This window comes from Struthio camelus, chromosome 4 (assembly GCF_040807025.1).
Source record: "Struthio camelus isolate bStrCam1 chromosome 4, bStrCam1.hap1, whole genome shotgun sequence".
Lineage (NCBI taxonomy): Eukaryota > Metazoa > Chordata > Aves > Struthioniformes > Struthionidae > Struthio > Struthio camelus.
The window spans coordinates 84670575-84687212 of record NC_090945.1 but is presented as its reverse complement, the minus strand read 5'-3'; the positions used below and the strand labels follow the sequence as shown (position 1 = coordinate 84687212).

Here is a 16638-nt window from a genome sequence, read left to right as displayed (position 1 = left end):
TTAAGTGAGTCGATCACTTTTACCAATTAAATGCTCTCTTCCAGCATTAATAACTTGTGGGTAACTATAAAAGTAGTATATAAAGTTATACTTGTTATAATTGGCTAATTGTAATATGAAGGAGGCCATTCCGGTTTGGGTGAATTACTGCTCTTTGCAGAAGAGCATTTTTGTTCCAGAATAATCAACCACTGTAATTTCTTTCCTTTTTTTTTTTTTTTTTTCTTCCCATTGACTCTTTCTCCATGAAGTGTAATACTCTGTGAGATTTGACAAAGCGTACTCTAGGTGTTGTGTTGTGCCATTTGTCTTCCTCAGCTGTCCAACAGAAGGCATGTTACCTGTGCTATGTTTTGAATTTCGCAAGCACTGGAAGTATAAGCGACAACATTCTTCTATATGTGGATTAAACAGTTGAACCTCCGCATCCATGTAATCCATCCATTCATGAATAGCTTTTTTAATTAACTGCACAAATGTAGTGCGTTGGTTAACATCCAGGTTTTGTCTCCGTTTCAGTAGCTCTGCAGTGGGATCTTGAATTTGTGATTTTAGTCTTTCCCTGTTCAGTAGTTACCATCTTTTTGGTGCAGCCCTAATGTTAACTGGAAGCTTCAGTCTAAAACAGTTACATGCTTATCTTAACAGGGACAATATGGTTTTTATGGAACTTAAAATCACCTATCTGGGTATAATAGACAGACACAATCATTTGATTTGCATCAAGCTCTCTTGTTTATTAAAGCTCTAATACTGGAAAAATTGAGGATGTTATTTTAACTTGCCATTTCAAGAGGAAAATGTCTCTGTTTCTTTTATTGTTTCTTCAGAGCATTGTTTGATAGATTGAGCTTGATATTTGAGATTGATATTTTTTAGCTGTTCCTTCTGCTCTTTGCTTTTTAAAAAGCATAACTCTGAGTCATGCTGCTTTTTTAAAAAAGAAAGTAATTACCTTTCTCTTTGACTGTCTCTACATGCTTCCCTGTCTGATATGTGATCCCGCTTTTAATGCGTGGTCTAGTACTGGTAGTAGAGGTCCAGGTAGCAGCCCTTACTTATTCTTTGTTCATGGTTTCCTTATGGCTGTCAGAAATTAGTATTTTTGCCAATGTCAGTTTATGGAGCTTTAAAGGAATTTTCTTATTTTTCTGTTTTATCATCTAGCCTTGCTATTTTTTTCATTTTCCAGCTGCTGTCGTGCAGGCTTGCTAAAAGTCTAAATGTTCATAACATGGCAAGAAAGAAGGAAATGGAATGGATACTTGTGTCGCTTAGCTGTTATTAGTCTAATAGCTTCCAGCGAAATTGCTAGCGCAGTAACAGTCTGTATGCGAAATAAAATTCAAGCCTGCAGATAAAGGGTTTTGCCTGTTTTAAACTTTATCTTGGTGAGAGAGCGAAGGAAGTTCGTCTGCTCTGACTTTTTTTCTACTTGGCTGCATGGTATATGTTAATATGTTGAAATTTTGGTGAAAATATGACCTTTGTTAATAGCATTACCATGTTTAAATTTTCTGTTGTTTTGGATGCAACTTCTGCTTATTTTGTCAAAGTTTGACTTACCGGTAAGTTTGCAATTAATCATGATGGAAATTCATATGTGGCTATTTTTTTTTAAAGTCAAAAATTTTTTGCGATAAGTTGGCTCTGCGTGGTAATATTGAGGCAAATGCAACCGTATTCATGACTATCCTGTGACAGTGAGATCCAGTAGAGATCTGATGGTTGCGCACTGGATGCTGTACAGGTATTATCCCAGTTCTTTACTCAAATGTTGTACTCCATGTTGAGTATGACAGTTTTGGAAGGCTATAGATTTCTTCTTCAGAAAGAAGAGGCATTAGTCCTATGATGCTGAGATACTGATAGACACCTCATAACATCAATCTCTTTCTTTTAAATTCTAGGCAAATTGTACTTCTTTTCAGATGGCATTCTCTTTTCTCATCCTCACCATGGCAGCATTTCCATTTCAAAAAACCATATGAATTCCATTTCTTTCTACGATGGGGTGAGTATTTTGTTTATCTGTTCCTACTGTCATAGACTGTTTATCAATTTCAAAAATACTCTAAGATACCAGTACAAGAGCTTGTTTTCAGGTAAAGTTTTAGTTTAAGAGCATATAAAACTAATGGTATCAATGCAAATCCCTGCACCTTTTGTGTTGGCTTTGGATTAACTACACTCTAGGTAGGAGAGAACTGCATTAATGCATTCTCAATGGTATGGAAAAATACTTTTTATTAACAGAATAGTTGTGGAATGTAGCATTCGTAAAACACCTAGCCCTCTTAAGTGCTGGATAGAGAAAAGTTCAAGGCATTGTGTAGTCATTGATGGGTGTATTGATGGGTGAAATGCTGCCTTCTATTCGAAATATGCTTAACCTTCAGTCAAATGTTCATGGTAACATACTGCTTATCTCTGGAGGGCTCACCAGGAGTGTCTGTCCACTGTTGTAGAGTGTTGTGCAACTGATAGGGTGAAGGGAAGGACTGGTCCGCGTTTTCCAAGTTGAGAGAAATGAGGAAAGACGTGTTGCCTGTAATTACACATACTAGTAATTACAGTAAAAGACAATGCTAGAGACAGAATTTTTCTGTTCCTGTGATCAAGCTATATCAGTTCGCTTAACTTGACTGACTTGCCATTCTGATTATTTTCTTTTACTGGCAAGGTTATCTGGGAATAGAGAAGTAGGTTAATGACAGCAACTTTTTTTCTCTCTTTATGCAGTCGACTAGATCTTTTTGGAATGGGAAGGAGAGATTATTTTGGGTGGTTATCATTTCCGAAGCACTGAAAAGACATCTTTGTTTCCTTTAGTTTCTATTTTCTACAGGTACACTATTAGACGTTTGTTTAGTGACCTCCAGAGAGCATTGTGTGGCTGTGATTTCCTCATATAATGGAGGAAAACAGTAAAATACAGTAAAAGTGTGTGTGATTCAATTGAGATGAAAACACAGCAGTGAAGAGAATCTTACCTTAGCTGCCTTTTCTTGTAGATCGTATTGATTACCCCCTCATAGTTTGAGAAGCTATTTTAACACTGACCTTCCTTCTATTGTTTGATTCAAGACGCTCACTTTCATAAAACTTTAGCTATTTATGGGACCTGGCTATCATTCTTGAACTGATGCCAGATTTTTGTGTAAAGCTAAACCTTGACGGAGAGAATTTTATTGTCTAACTGACTTGGCATAATGCAGGGGTGGAGAGCTTAAAATATTAAGAAGTGACAAGAGGAGAAGGGTAATTGTTCGTATGCCTTTTTGAAAGCTACTATAACAACAATACAGATGCAAAGGAAAGGATAATTTAATGGTAAATTTAAAATACAAAATAGCAAGACTTTAGGTGAGGCAAAATGTAGTTACTCAGCAGCTGTCTCACTGTGCCTGCTAGATGCTTCTCTTTTTGACCTGAAAACATGTCTGCTGTTCTGCCTCGAACACATGCCAAAAGTGTCCTTATTCTGAGGGACTGGGCACCCAGCTCCCACCTAAACTCCTGAAGTATTTGAGGCTTGTAGACACCCAAAGCGTGGAGGATAGTGTCAGATCCCTCACAAGACTGTTCTACGAAGATCTAAAGAAGACAGCATACCAGTCTTAGCAGAGCCCTACATCTCCAAACACCCATGATGTAGGGCAGCACCCTTCTAGCTTTGTACCAGCCATTCTGGGGAAAAGCAGAAAACGCAGCGGACTGAGATGCCAGCCAGGCTCCAGACTCTCAGGTTTATTTTTTTTCTTCTGTAGCTGTTCAGGATATCACTGTATTGTATCAAGACATCTTGACCATATAGAGCCTAGATACTCTGTCCTGGGTTTTCAGTTTTAAGTAAGACCAGGTCTTGAAGCTTATAAGCACCTGAATCCAATATTCATTTTGGCCATTAATCATCAAGTGAACAAACATTATTAAGTAATACTTAGATTTCACAATAGCATTAATGTCTTGTAAAATTCTAGGCTATTTTAATAGGCTGTTTTAACCCAATGTCTGTGGGGATTATTGCTGCATTTCTTCAGCTTTTTTCGATTTGTGGAAAACTAAGCATTTTATAAAGGGAGGTGCACGTTGTGTTAGGCATTCCATACATAATTGCAGCATGTATGAATTTGCCTTTTTGTCAGTTGTCATGAAATCTGCAAGTTTTCCCACAGAATCCAGGGTCTATGCACCACAGTCTAAAAGCCATTTTCTCTTAAGATAGTGACCGTCTCCCGCATTTCTTGAATATTCTTCAGTAACGTCAATGATTTTTAGAGGCTTGCTTTATAACTACTCCTTGAGTAAGCAAAGAGGGTAGAGATTCTGTTTGTAAATGTCTCTGAATTGACAGTGATTCCTATTCATCTTCCCCAGCTTGAGCTTACTTCTCTAAAATTACTAAGTAGAGTTCTTAGTGCACTTAATCTGTTGAAAGAGGTGAGCGTTACTAGATTTCTGATGTGTACACTGAGTAATAGAAGCCCCGTTCTCCAGGGATATACTTTCACACCACTGAATTGTACTATATGTCTGGTACTTTGGGAAAAGACAAGAGTTGGAAGTCAGAGATGGAGAGCAGAACACTTTAGCATCCTGTGAAGTCTTACATAAACAACTCTCCTAGAATTCAGAAAACCGAGGGATAGTGTCAATTTATTAAGCCCAGAGTGAGACTGAAACTGGTGAATCCCATGCTTCTGAGGGAGGCCAATCTTGAGGACTTCAGCTTTCTGTTGGTGAAGTCATGCAATCCAGCTGAAGGAGAAATAAATTTAATAAAACTTGTAATCACTGAAGAATCTGAGAGAAACATAGCACTGCCAACATGCAGGTGGCGTATAAATTGCAGGCCTGTTCATTGTATGTTATTGCAGCATGGTTCCTTTCATGTCAGGACCTGAAGAGAATGATATAAAAAGAGTCAGTAATCGCCTGATACCGTCCTTCTCATCTGTTTAGGTGACAGATTTAATTCGCTCTCCTAAGGTATCTGTATCAGAGGAGAAGTATGGGTATAGATTAACAAGGTAGTTCTGTTGTGAAGCTTTAGGAGTTAGATGCAGCTGAAAGGGCTAAAGTTCTACTTTTGGGGGAGGGAAAAGAGGGGAAAGAGAATAGATATTAAAATGCGTGTTGTTTTCAAGAAGAGTCAACGTTCGGGTTAACAACCTTGCGTGCTTTCTTTAAAGCTTATGGTAACTCTAATAGCGAGGAAGTAGAAATTGCAGTGTACTGGAAGTGATGGCAGTTGATCCTTCTGTGGCTTACCTGCATAATGCAAGTTAAAGAGTCTTCGGATACTTGTACATGCCCAACTATGACTGTAATAGTTCTTTTCCTGATCTGTGGAATTTAATGTATTAAGTCTTTTTCTCAATTTTAATTAGTAATTCTTAATTACAAATGATCCTCTTTCTTCCCTTCTAGGATTCAACCAGTATTGTTGCTGCTATCTTTATAGACTTCAAAAGTTCCTTGCTTGATCATTTACCCATTGAATTCCATACCCAAGGAAACTTTCTGATGATTGCACTTTTCCCCAAAACAAAGATTTATAAAGCCTTTTATTCACAGGTAAGGTGAACATTGGGGTTTTTTGGTTTTTCACCTAAAACAGTTTTAGGTGTTTCAGATGTATGTCAGAGGAGTGGCAAGGGTGAATTTGTTACCATGTCTATGTTAACTGATTAAGTTTGAGCAGAACATGAGATTGTTTCTCATGTTGGTTGAACCACAAAAGCTTATCATCTGATGGATAATACAGAACAGGTTAAAGTTCTAGGTCTTTCTTGTTTCAGTCTTCACAGGAAAACCCTGCTCCTGTACCTTAGCGAGCCAGCACAGTTTGGAAAGGAGAAGGGGTGGCCAACACTGGGGGAGCAACAGGTTAGGAAGTACGTTGAGAATCCCCTATATGGAGCTGAATGGGATTCGCTAGGCATACTGAAAGAGAAGGTTGATATGATTTTGAGGCTGCTTTTATAATTTATGTAGAACCATGGGGGCTGGGGGACATCCCTGGCAGCTGGAAAAGGGCTAATGTTACGCCTGTTTTTGCAATAGGCGGAAGGGGACATAGGGAACTAGACCAAGCTGTACTGGTCTAACCTCTTTAGTCCCTGGAAAGATAATAGAGCACATCTTGGAAACCACTTCCAAAAAGGTAAAGACGAGAAGGTAATTTAGAATATTTAGAATGGATTTACCAAAGCAAACCATGCTTTTGATGAACCTCGGTGCCTTCTATGATAAAATGACTGGCTACGTGGATGAGAAAAACACTGTGGATGTTAACATACCTTAATTTAGCCATGCTTTTGACAGTATCTTGTAGCATTCTCATTTGGAAGCTAAGGAGATACAGTTCAGAGAAGTGGACTGCCTAGGTGAAAATTTACTGTATTTCAGAGTTCAACAGGTAATAATCAGTGGCTTGACATTCAGTGAGCAGTTGATAATGAACAGAACACCAAAGGATTGTTTCCTGTGTCCAACGTCATTTAATATCTTCACGAACAACCCTGGGATGATACTGAGTTGAGGGACTCGCTGACATTGAATGTTAGCGCTTCTAAAGGGACCTTAAGAAATTTCAGAATTCGCATCAACAGAAGCCTCAGGGAGTTCAAGAAAACTGAACATCTGTTCCTGAGGCAGAATAACCCCATGTATCAGTGCAGGCTAGGAACTGGTGAATCTCCGTCTTTGGAGGTTTTGAAAACTTGGCTAGACAAGGTCATGGCTGATCTAATATATATTGCCAGTAGTCCTGCTTTGAGCAGGAGGTTTGGTCTAGAGATCTTCAGAGGCTCTCTTTCAGCCAGAAATACTGATTCTATATGTGACCTTCTGTATGTTTTCTGTTTTGTAGAATTTAACATTGAGAGAGTCTCCAAAGATTGCCTTGACCTGTAGTCCTTCCCAATACGTGTTGTATAACATGCTTTATATCACATTGCTTGTTAAGTTTGACAGCCACCGTATGCTTTCATTTTGTCTTCTGAAGTCAGTGAGTGCTCTAAAAGCTTATTTTGTAGTGGTTACGTTTTAAACGTAGCGCTGGTGTACATGGGTACAGCAATTTTATGGAGTGGCAGAGGTTCTACTGTGTGTTTTTTGTGGTTAAACGTGTTTAGATCGTGATTCTTAGGGAAGTTTTGTTAAAGTCTTTAAATATACCGTATGGTACTGTGTTATTCTCTCAAGTAGGTTAACCTCATGCATCATAGTGCTGAGGCTTTTAATAAACAAAACTTTATAACAATAGCACTTTTGAGGAAATGACCCTGGAGGTTTTAGGACTTCACCAGGATTTTAGTATGTGATCGTAACACTAGACTGGAAAAAACCACCTAGCTCAAGGAGTAAGTACAGTCTGCACTGGCAGCATCAATGGCACTGTAAAATCTCTCCTTCTTCTACCTTGAAAGAGTTTAGATTGCTCCTACTATTCCACTATGTTGGTGGTTGGAATTTTTTTTTTTTTTTCTAAATTTCTAGCCTATTTTATTAGATCTACTTTTATACCTATTTTTTCTTCTATTCTCCCTGTAAACATCCTTGAGGTACTCAGAGATTTCAGACCCATTCTATTCTTGGCTTATTTAGAGTGAAAGAATATCCTTTTTAGTCTGTGCTTCTAAAATGTTCTCTTTTCTTCTGAGCCTCATGATTGTTCTCTCTGTCTGATCTGGTTTGAATTTATTGGTTTTTGGCCATAGATGTCCAAACTGTGTGCAGCATTCGAGATGAAGATACATGTTTCTTGTACAGAGGCAATAACAGTTCTGTCTCTTCTGAAAGTGTCCTGAGGTGTCGTTGGTTTGCCTCTGCTTTATCACTGCTGTCTTCAGTTAATAGATCATGGTCATTTTATGAGAAACTCCTTCAGGTCCTTCTCTTTTGCTCCCCACTGATATTCCTGCAGATAATAGAAGTTTTTGCATGCTCACTCTTGCTTCCCATACCTACCTTCTTCCTGTTTTTATTGCTATTTCTGGTTCTTCCATTCTTCAGATCTTTTTTGCCCTGTAAATCACGTCAGTGGTGTATAGACTGTCTCACAACTTTGCCCCCCCAGAAAGCTGTGGATTCACTTCAGTTCGTGTCAGGCTCGTTTAAAAGGATCTCTCAACGTATTCCCTAAACAACTGTGCTAGTGAATTTCCCCAGCCTGATGCTTCTTCTTTCTGCCCTATTTAGACCTGTCCTCCTTTGAGTTAGCTTTCTGCCTAACAGTTCCATACTGACCTTCAGTTTCTGCAGTTTTAACTGTTTCTTATCTGGCTCCATACCATATGATTTGCTCAAGTTCAAGTAGATAAAACATGTCTTTTGTCTAGAAAATGTTATCTCATTAAAGAAAACTATTCATAAAATCAAGTATTCCTCACAGTGTAAGCCATGGGAAATAGATATTACAGGTATTTTTATTACTATTTACCTTCAGCTATTTGTTATTTTCTTCCAAAATCTGTTCTAAAACTTAGCATGCCGTTGAAGTAACAGTTACAGCACATACAAAGATTCGTTAATGCATAGGTACCGTTCCTACTCTTCTTCAATCACGTAGCGTGATACCTGGCTTAACACACTTGCTACTGCACACTTGCTATTTAATGTTCCAAGCCTCCTTGAAATAGGGAATGGCAAATATCCATTCCTCCAGATCTGAGTGCAATAAATTCCTTGTGATGGGGATGTTGGTTGCAACCAACGTCTATTTGAAAACGCAGAAGTGGAATCTGGTTTGAAGATGCCGCGAAGACAGAATGGCACCTTTCACATCCTCACTGATAGTGAAGGAGAACTTGCTTTGACTTTGAGATGTCCTGGTTTCTTCCCACCCCCCACCTTTTCTAATGTCATAGCACTTTTTTTTTCCTTCCATATTCTTTTAGTTCTCAGATTTTTATTTTGCTACTTTCCTTGATAAGTTCTTGTTCAGTCTGACCTGCGTTCTCACTTTATCCCTAGCCCTTTGAGTGCTAAAGAATACCCTTTTTGTTGTTGTTGACCAGTCCCTCTTTCCATTTCCTTCAGTCCTTGTATGCATTCTGAAGTGCTTATTTGTTCAGCCGCATGAATCCTTCCATGCGTGAGAGATTGTCTTTGTTAATATCAAAAGTTTATTTTGTTTTGATGCTTTTTATCTCAGTAGTCTTGTGCTTATGATGCTGATTTGTTAATGGAAAGCAGTCTTCCCCCTGCTCCCCCCCGACATTGTTTTGTCTTGCAGCAAATTATTGTGAAAAATGACAATGGCTGTTGCCTTATTAAAAGAAGGGAAATACTGAGCACTTAAATAACTGCATGATTCATCTGAATCTGATTTCTAGGTTCACAGTGCCATTCATATTAATGTAGCTTGGCTAGAGGAATTGGATGTGAGCCAAAACACTGTTCCCAGGAGAAACTGAGGGCTCCCTTTCTTTTGGAAGGAACAGAGTTTTTCTTGTATTTCTAGAAATATGTTTGCTATGTTCTTACCTCATGAAAATTACAGGACTGCTTGAAGGAGGTGTATATTCATACAGTTCTTGCTGTACTACAGTTTTATTACAAATACTTAGCATTCTTAGCAGTGAAGCATGTTATGGCTAAAGGATGCATGTGAATGGTGCAGTTGCTTTTGGGGTAACTTCTTCCCTAGCAATATTCTCCCAGTTATGAAGATGGGGAAAACTAGGTCGTTTCAGTAGTTATTTCTTAAAACAATTCCAATCTAGTCAAAAGAGAAGCTTTCAGAATCTGATCCATGGAGATTTTCCATGTTTTGAATACTATTAGCAGAAACAGTGTTGTGAAATACTGTTTTAAAAGGGCTAGTTAAAATGCATATATTTTTAGACGAAAAAACAATTCCTAAAAGGCCGTGGGCTGTACATAAATACCTCTTCAAAACTAAACTTACAAATTAATGACACTTATGAGTTGGTCTGGTTTGTTCCAGGTTTTCTCCTCGTGGCAAAACCAGACCAGCTCAGGATTAAGTTTAAAGGTTGTCCAGGAAGAATTCCTGTCTGTGGAACAAAAGAGGCTGTAAGTTCATGCTAGTTAGCTGATGTATAATCTACGCTTGAGTCTGTGTGGTACGTTCAGAAAAAATGCTGACACTTGATGAAAACTTCAATAATGATTCAAAAATGAATATTTGCTTTTTCAGTGTAATGTTTATTTCTTTGATTTTTATACTAGTTATTAATGTAGCCATCTCACTTAAAGAAGACAAATGTTTAAGTTTTTTTTTTTTTTTAAACCAACCAGTTAATTTGCTTATTTCAGACACTCCTGCGTTCAGAAGCTATTTAACGTCTTGTCTTTTCCTTCTGGAGAGAGATGCAGCCAGCTGAAACTATCGGCTACCCTCCCAGAGTTAGAAAGGTGCGTTCAGGTTTCTCTGAAAATAGTACAAAATATTTTGATATTTATAATACTTTTCTAAAAATTACTTATTTAATAAGTTTGTCTTCACACTAGATATTTTTATGCTGAGATGAATTATTTCCTCTCTAGGAAGCCCTTTATCCTTTACTAGCAGTCTTATTTTAGTAAAATTATTTGTCAGCTGTTTATGTGAACAGAGTCCCTTTGTCTGGATTGTAAGAAAATAAAACTTTAATTTTAAAAGGTTTCTGCAACACTTTACGGTCAGCAGCGTCAGTCGTGAGCCAATAATGAGAGCGCATCTTCCTATTTTATTGCAACAGTCGGAAATCATTCCTGAAAAAGCAGAAAGTGATAAGGTAAGGCAGAAACGCAGTAATACTTCCCTTCGTAGGATAGTTACCAAATATTCTTAGTTATATGTAATGCAGTAAAGTCCTGATAAATGTCTAACCATGCTCTCTGCCTCCTTTCCCCGTACCATCAATTCACACTGAATTTGCTTCAACTGTGTTTCTTCGAATAAATTGCTCTGTCCTGTTTTTATGTTTACATTACTTAATTTTTTTCATTTAAACACTTTTGGAAGTGCTAATGGCCCTTCAGCTTTGATAAAATACAGGCAGAAAATGAGGACTAGTTTTCTTCTAATGCCCAGAGAAGTGTTAGCCCTAAAGCAGTAGTTTGTTTTTATGAATTGCTGAATAATTTAACTGAATTGTTCTCTGGAACATAAAAGTCCTTTAAATAGCATAGAGGCAGCACATGATATGTAACATTTGCTGATGATATCTGCAGAACACTCAGTTCTCTATAGGGGCGATAACAATTGTCAAACTTCAGGAGTGCTTTAAATAACATTTTCAGAGAAAATATTTCCAAGTAACTTTCGAACATGTTTAAATCCACTTTAAGTGAGAAAGCCAAATAAGCGGGAACATAGTCTATCGTTGTTTTTGAATATTGCAATATGGTGGCAGCTTTATTTCCTGGGATTTAGTTCAGAGACCGTACTGAAACTTAAATTAAGCCGTATTAATAGTATTTTTAAGTCTGATTTTAAGGTTGGTTTTGATATGTATATGTGAGTTTCAAAAAAGAAAAAACAATCTCTCTGTAATGGTCATGCCAAATCTTAAAAAACATGCCAACTTAGTACCTCTGATTTTTGAGTTGCCTGCTCTATACCTATTATCACTAATACTCAATGTGTGTGAGCATCCAAAAGCGTTTTTGAAGATAACAAAGAAAAGCCTTCACATTCGTATCTTCAAATACGATGTAGTTAGAAATTGTAAGAGAGAATTTGAATGCTAGAAGCAGCATGGTTCAGCACCGTGTAAAGAGTTGTATCAGTCCTGTTTGCAGAGCTAGCTTGGCTACCACTGTATTTACTGTCCTCCAGTATATATAGTGTAGAACACCATATGCTTTGGCAAGGCACTTTAACTGGTTTTCAGTGTTTCTTTGCTATACCAGAAGGGGCTATGATCCCTCGCTAAATATCCCAGAAGTGGGCATCAGGAAAAGAAGGGTCCTTTATGCAGAAAAGCTGTTGGAAGGTTGGAGCTGTTACTGTACAGCTTCTTTCCAATCCTACTCAAAGCTTCATGCAGCTTTACTTAAAGCTAGAATAAATTTTGGTTATAGCACACTCAGATCAGTACCAGAAATCTAGAGTTGCTCTTCACATTTGACAATAAGACTGTTTTGAGATATGTAGTCACTTCCTATTTATTTCGTTGAATCTTTTCACCCATGGTTGGTCTATACACTTGAACGCACCCTTCCCATTTTATATGGGAAACCTAACCTGTTTGATATCTCTTGCAAATGTTTTCTTTTCCATTTGCATTAGTACTTCCACTGCAGACTAGGTCTTCATGTAACAGCTCTGATAACATTGTATTTGTTAATTATGTCTTCATTGTATTCAAGGTATGGAAAAAGTTCTGAAAAACAAGATAATAAAACCTCTCTCTCTAAAAAGATGCACGTCTGAGGAATTGCATAAACATTTTGTAGTCCTTGTAATCTTCTCTGTCCTGCTGCTTCTGCAGATTGAAAGCACTTAATTTTGTATTTAGACTTCAGATTTTATGGAGATAAAGAACTTTGTGTGTGAAGTTGTCACTAGCTCGTCTCTAGCATTTCAGATTGCCCCCATTTCTTACCTGTTCTCTGTATGCTAGGTGGTCATCACCATTATAACAGGCCTTCCAGGATGTCGCTGCAGCGATCTGTGCACTTTTCTCATCACTTTTAACAAGGAACGTGGAAGGTTAGTATAGTTGTTCTTTTGTGTTCTGAAGCAGTGGTCATATTAATTGTCAAAGAACTATTCAGCGAGAAGGAAATGACAGTATGCATGCTTCACTTAAATTGTTTAATAACCCAGAATCTGATTCTTAGGATGAGGATGCTGATACGAACTTGCCTCTCAGATGTGAGGAAAAAATAGAGGAAAAAAATGCAGTAAATATGAGGCACCTGAAGTAGCTCTACGTAGCAAGCTGTAGGGTATATTGGCCTTGAAGAAGTACTACGTTAATGCAATTCTGTTCCTTCAGGTATCTCGGTTAACTGTGTTATGCCTAGCAGATTTATTTGCCCTTAAATGCTAGGCATTTAGACAAGAAAAACATCACAAGAAATTCTTTGTTGATATTCTCTATTAGGAATTAGAATACCACAGATACCGTTTGAGGTCTGTGATACATGCATCTGATTCTACAGACAGTTAAGAATAATCCTGGAGGGCCCAAATGAATCGTATCTTAAGCTAATAGGAAAGCACTAGCTGTCACAACTTAAGGAAGCAGATGAAGAACTTCCATTTATTGCTTTTGTGTGGTAGTGAGTCTGAAGCCTGTCTTCTCAGAGAAAAGACTATACTAACAATCCTGCTACGGCGTTGGTTTTGATCTGACCTGGTTTCTGTTCTGCAGTAGGTATCCGGAATATATCTCCTGTTACTGTATGGCAGTAAGACAAATTCACTGTAGACATTTGCCTTATTTTATGTGTTGGTACAAGTATTTGTTCTGGAAAATTCTAAAAGAAATTCTTTCTTTTAAATCTTACAACCTGAAACCCTAAAGTTTAATCTTAGTAATGTTCTAGACTCTTTTGTTGTTTTAGTTCTGACTCAGAATCTCTTATATTAGCAAGTAGATTCAGAGTACTTTTGTGGGTTAGCTTTTAGTGCAAAAACGTAAGGTGACTTTTGAATATTCTGTAATACTACATTTCGTCATATGTTGCTGCAAATATCATCATTACTTTTTTTTTTTTTTTTTGGCAGTGAAATATTTTCATGCCCAAAGTCTTGTAAATTAGATTCATAGAAGTTTCATTTACATTTACTGGTTCATGTAGATCAGAATTACTCATCTGATATGCTGCTTTGAAGAAGCTGTTGAACATTGTTTCATTAATAAATAATAAAAAAAAAAACCCTAAAACCCACAAATCTTTATTTTGGCAGTAATGTAAAGAATGTAATTATGCTGAAACTTTAATACAAGGCCAGATTTCTCTTTTCTATGTGATATGAGAGGTTTCTTAAAGCACTAATTGCTTGCCTTTATTTTTTAATTTTTTAGGTGGCTTGTTTATCGACAAACTATGGATAGTCCTGAATGTTTCAGTGCAGCCCACTTCCAGCGTTACCTCTCTAGTGTCCTGGAAGCTCAGCAAAACCAAAGTGTCCGTCAGTCCACTTACACTAGAAAGAACAAGCGACTCTTAGTGGTCTTGCAAGGGTAAACATGTTTGAAGTTTTGCATAAAATAAGGGATTTTCTGTTCCCATTCTGTTTTCAAGGCATTTTAAGTTTTCCGTCAGTCTGAGGCGGTCAAGTTCATGCGCTAAAGAGTGATGCTCTGTTAGTTCTGTTAGACATATGTGCTAAACTCAGCTTGTCTGCAACTTGCTAATTTTATTCCTTATTATTCCATAGAAGATAAGGTGTCTGTAAAATCTTCCTTCCATCATATATGGAAAAGGGCTGAGTTTGGTTTGGTTTGCCTTCTGCATATGGGAGGCTGGCTGTGTTTTTGGCCTCTCAAAAGACATTTTCTTGGCCTTCTCCAGCTGCATCTTAGACTGTTGTTAAATGACACTTTATTAGTGCAGCTGTGCTCAAGGTCCTTGATGGAGAGAGATTTGTCCTTCAGAGACTGGTGAGACTGTTTCATGCTCACGTTCTCGTATCTCTTGCGGACTTGCTCTTGAAGTGGCAAAGCTGCTCGCAATCTTGACAGCGATAGATTTGGAAGGGGGCAACAGAAGGGAGACAGCAGGGGTTTATATTGTAAATTGCACTCCAGAGCTGTAGGTGAATATTACTGTAGCTGCAATTGCATTATTTTAATGCATTTGGTAAGTGTGGCATGTTGTAGACCTTGTTAGTATGCAAACAAATTCTTGATACTTTTTCCCCAGTGGACACATGTTTTGCAGATAACAGTGAAAGATGGAATAAATACACAACAATTTGTTGCACAATGCGGAAAGGCGTGTTAGCCGAGTTCGCACCCTACTTCTCATGTATAATTTTCTTTGAAAGGCTGCTAAAATATGGAAAATGTTTTCATTTAAAAATAAGGGCAGAGCACCTCCCTTTTTCTTTCACAGGAAAATCTATTGTATTTAAAGCATTAGGTTGAGGATATTTTGGTAACTTTTAATTTAAGTAACTTGGAAGCAGAATTTAATTTCAGGAAGTATGAGCTGGTATGACATAAAGATTGTAATTATAGCTCTTTGAGTGCTGGTAGCACCTTAAACTTTTGAAAAGTCAGTGAGTGCTAGAGAATCATTAATGAATAAATTCACAGTTTTCAGAATTAGATGGCTAATTCAATTTGCATTTCTTTTCCTCCGAATAGAAACTTAAAATCCTAAGCTAATGTGACTTGTTGAAATTTTTTGAACAAAGAATGAATGTGCTACAGTGAGCATAAGAACTAATCTTTGTTTTCTCCAGATATCTAGCATCTCTGTGAAGATGCTTGCTTTTCCTTTGCATCTGCGGTAGTCAGTGCTTGGATTCCTTAAAAGTATTAGCTACAGAAAATGTGACTTGAATTTCTTTTTATTTGAATCTTCAAAATTTCAGTTTATAAAAGACAGGAGGAAGGAGAGGTGATACTGCATGGTAGTTATTTGTGCAGTGTTTGTTCAGCACTCCTGATATGGTATATCCTGAGTCTCTGTACTACAGAATGAACAGCTCCATAAAGCTTATGACCTCTGAAACTACTAATTTAAAGCTGCTTGTGAAAAATATGCTATTCACTTGATACAGCAAGGAATGTTTAAGTAAGACTGGTTAAAGTGTTTTGGGTAAATGTCAATTTTCTTCTCGAATAAAGGTGAAGGGCTGGATGAGTGGACGGTGAGGTAGACTGAGAACTGGCTGGATGGCAGGGCTCAGAGGGTTGTGATCAGTGGCACAGAGCCTAGTTGGAGGCCTGCAGCTAGCGGTGTCCCCCAGGGGTCAGTAAGGGGTTGCTTGTTCAACGTATTCATCAGTCCCTTGGATGTAAGGCACAGAGTGCACCCTCAGCAAGTGTGCTGATGATACTAAACTGAGGGGAGTGGCTGACACACCAGAAGACTGTGCTGCCATTCAGAGGGACCTAGACAGGCTGGAGAGGTGGGCGGAGAGGAACCTCCTGAAGTTCAACAGAGGCAAGAGCTATTTCTCCCTGCACCTAGGGAGAAATAATCCCATGCACCAGGACAGGCTGGGGGTTGACCTGCTGGAAAGCAGCTCTGCAGGAAAGGACCTGGGGGTCCTGGTGGACAACAAGGCGACCATGAGCCAGCAGTGTGCCCTTGTGGCCAAGAAGGCCAATGGTCTCCTGGGGTCCATTAGGCAGAGCATTGCCAGCAGGTGGAGGGAGGTGATCCTGCCCCTCTCCTCAGCCCTGGTGAGGCCTCCCCTGGAGTACTGTGTCCAGTTCTGGGCTCCCCAGCACAAGAGAGACGTGGAGCTGCCGGAGCGCATCCAGTGAAGGGCTGCAAAGATGATGAAGGGAGTGGAGCATCTCTCATGTGAGGAAAGGCTGAGAGAGCTGGGCATGTTCAGTCTGGAGAAGAGAAGTCTGAGAGGGAGTCTCATCAATGTGTACAAGTATCTATAGGGAGGGTGTCAAGAGAATGAGGCCAGTCTCTTCTCAGTGGTGCCCAGCAACAGGACAAGAGGCAACGGGCAGAAACTGAAGCACGGGAAGTTCC

The 16638-nt window shown here is 38.5% G+C and overlaps 1 protein-coding gene across 3 annotated transcripts in view; it reads left to right on the top strand.

Moving 5' to 3' along the window:
• Positions 1–16638, top strand: part of DNAAF9 (dynein axonemal assembly factor 9) — an 81324-nt gene that overhangs the window by 43652 nt on the left and 21034 nt on the right. For all 3 annotated transcript variants that reach the window (XR_011141151.1, XM_068943815.1, XM_068943816.1), the window contains exons 21-27: positions 1911–2014; positions 5434–5580; positions 9959–10047; positions 10291–10389; positions 10637–10751; positions 12585–12673; positions 13998–14156. Coding sequence is in view for 2 of the 3 variants with exons in the window: in XM_068943815.1 (XP_068799916.1) it covers positions 1911–2014; positions 5434–5580; positions 9959–10047; positions 10291–10389; positions 10637–10751; positions 12585–12673; positions 13998–14156 (802 nt within the window). In the remaining variant the exon portion in view is untranslated. The remainder of the gene's footprint in view (positions 1–1910; positions 2015–5433; positions 5581–9958; positions 10048–10290; positions 10390–10636; positions 10752–12584; positions 12674–13997; positions 14157–16638) is intronic.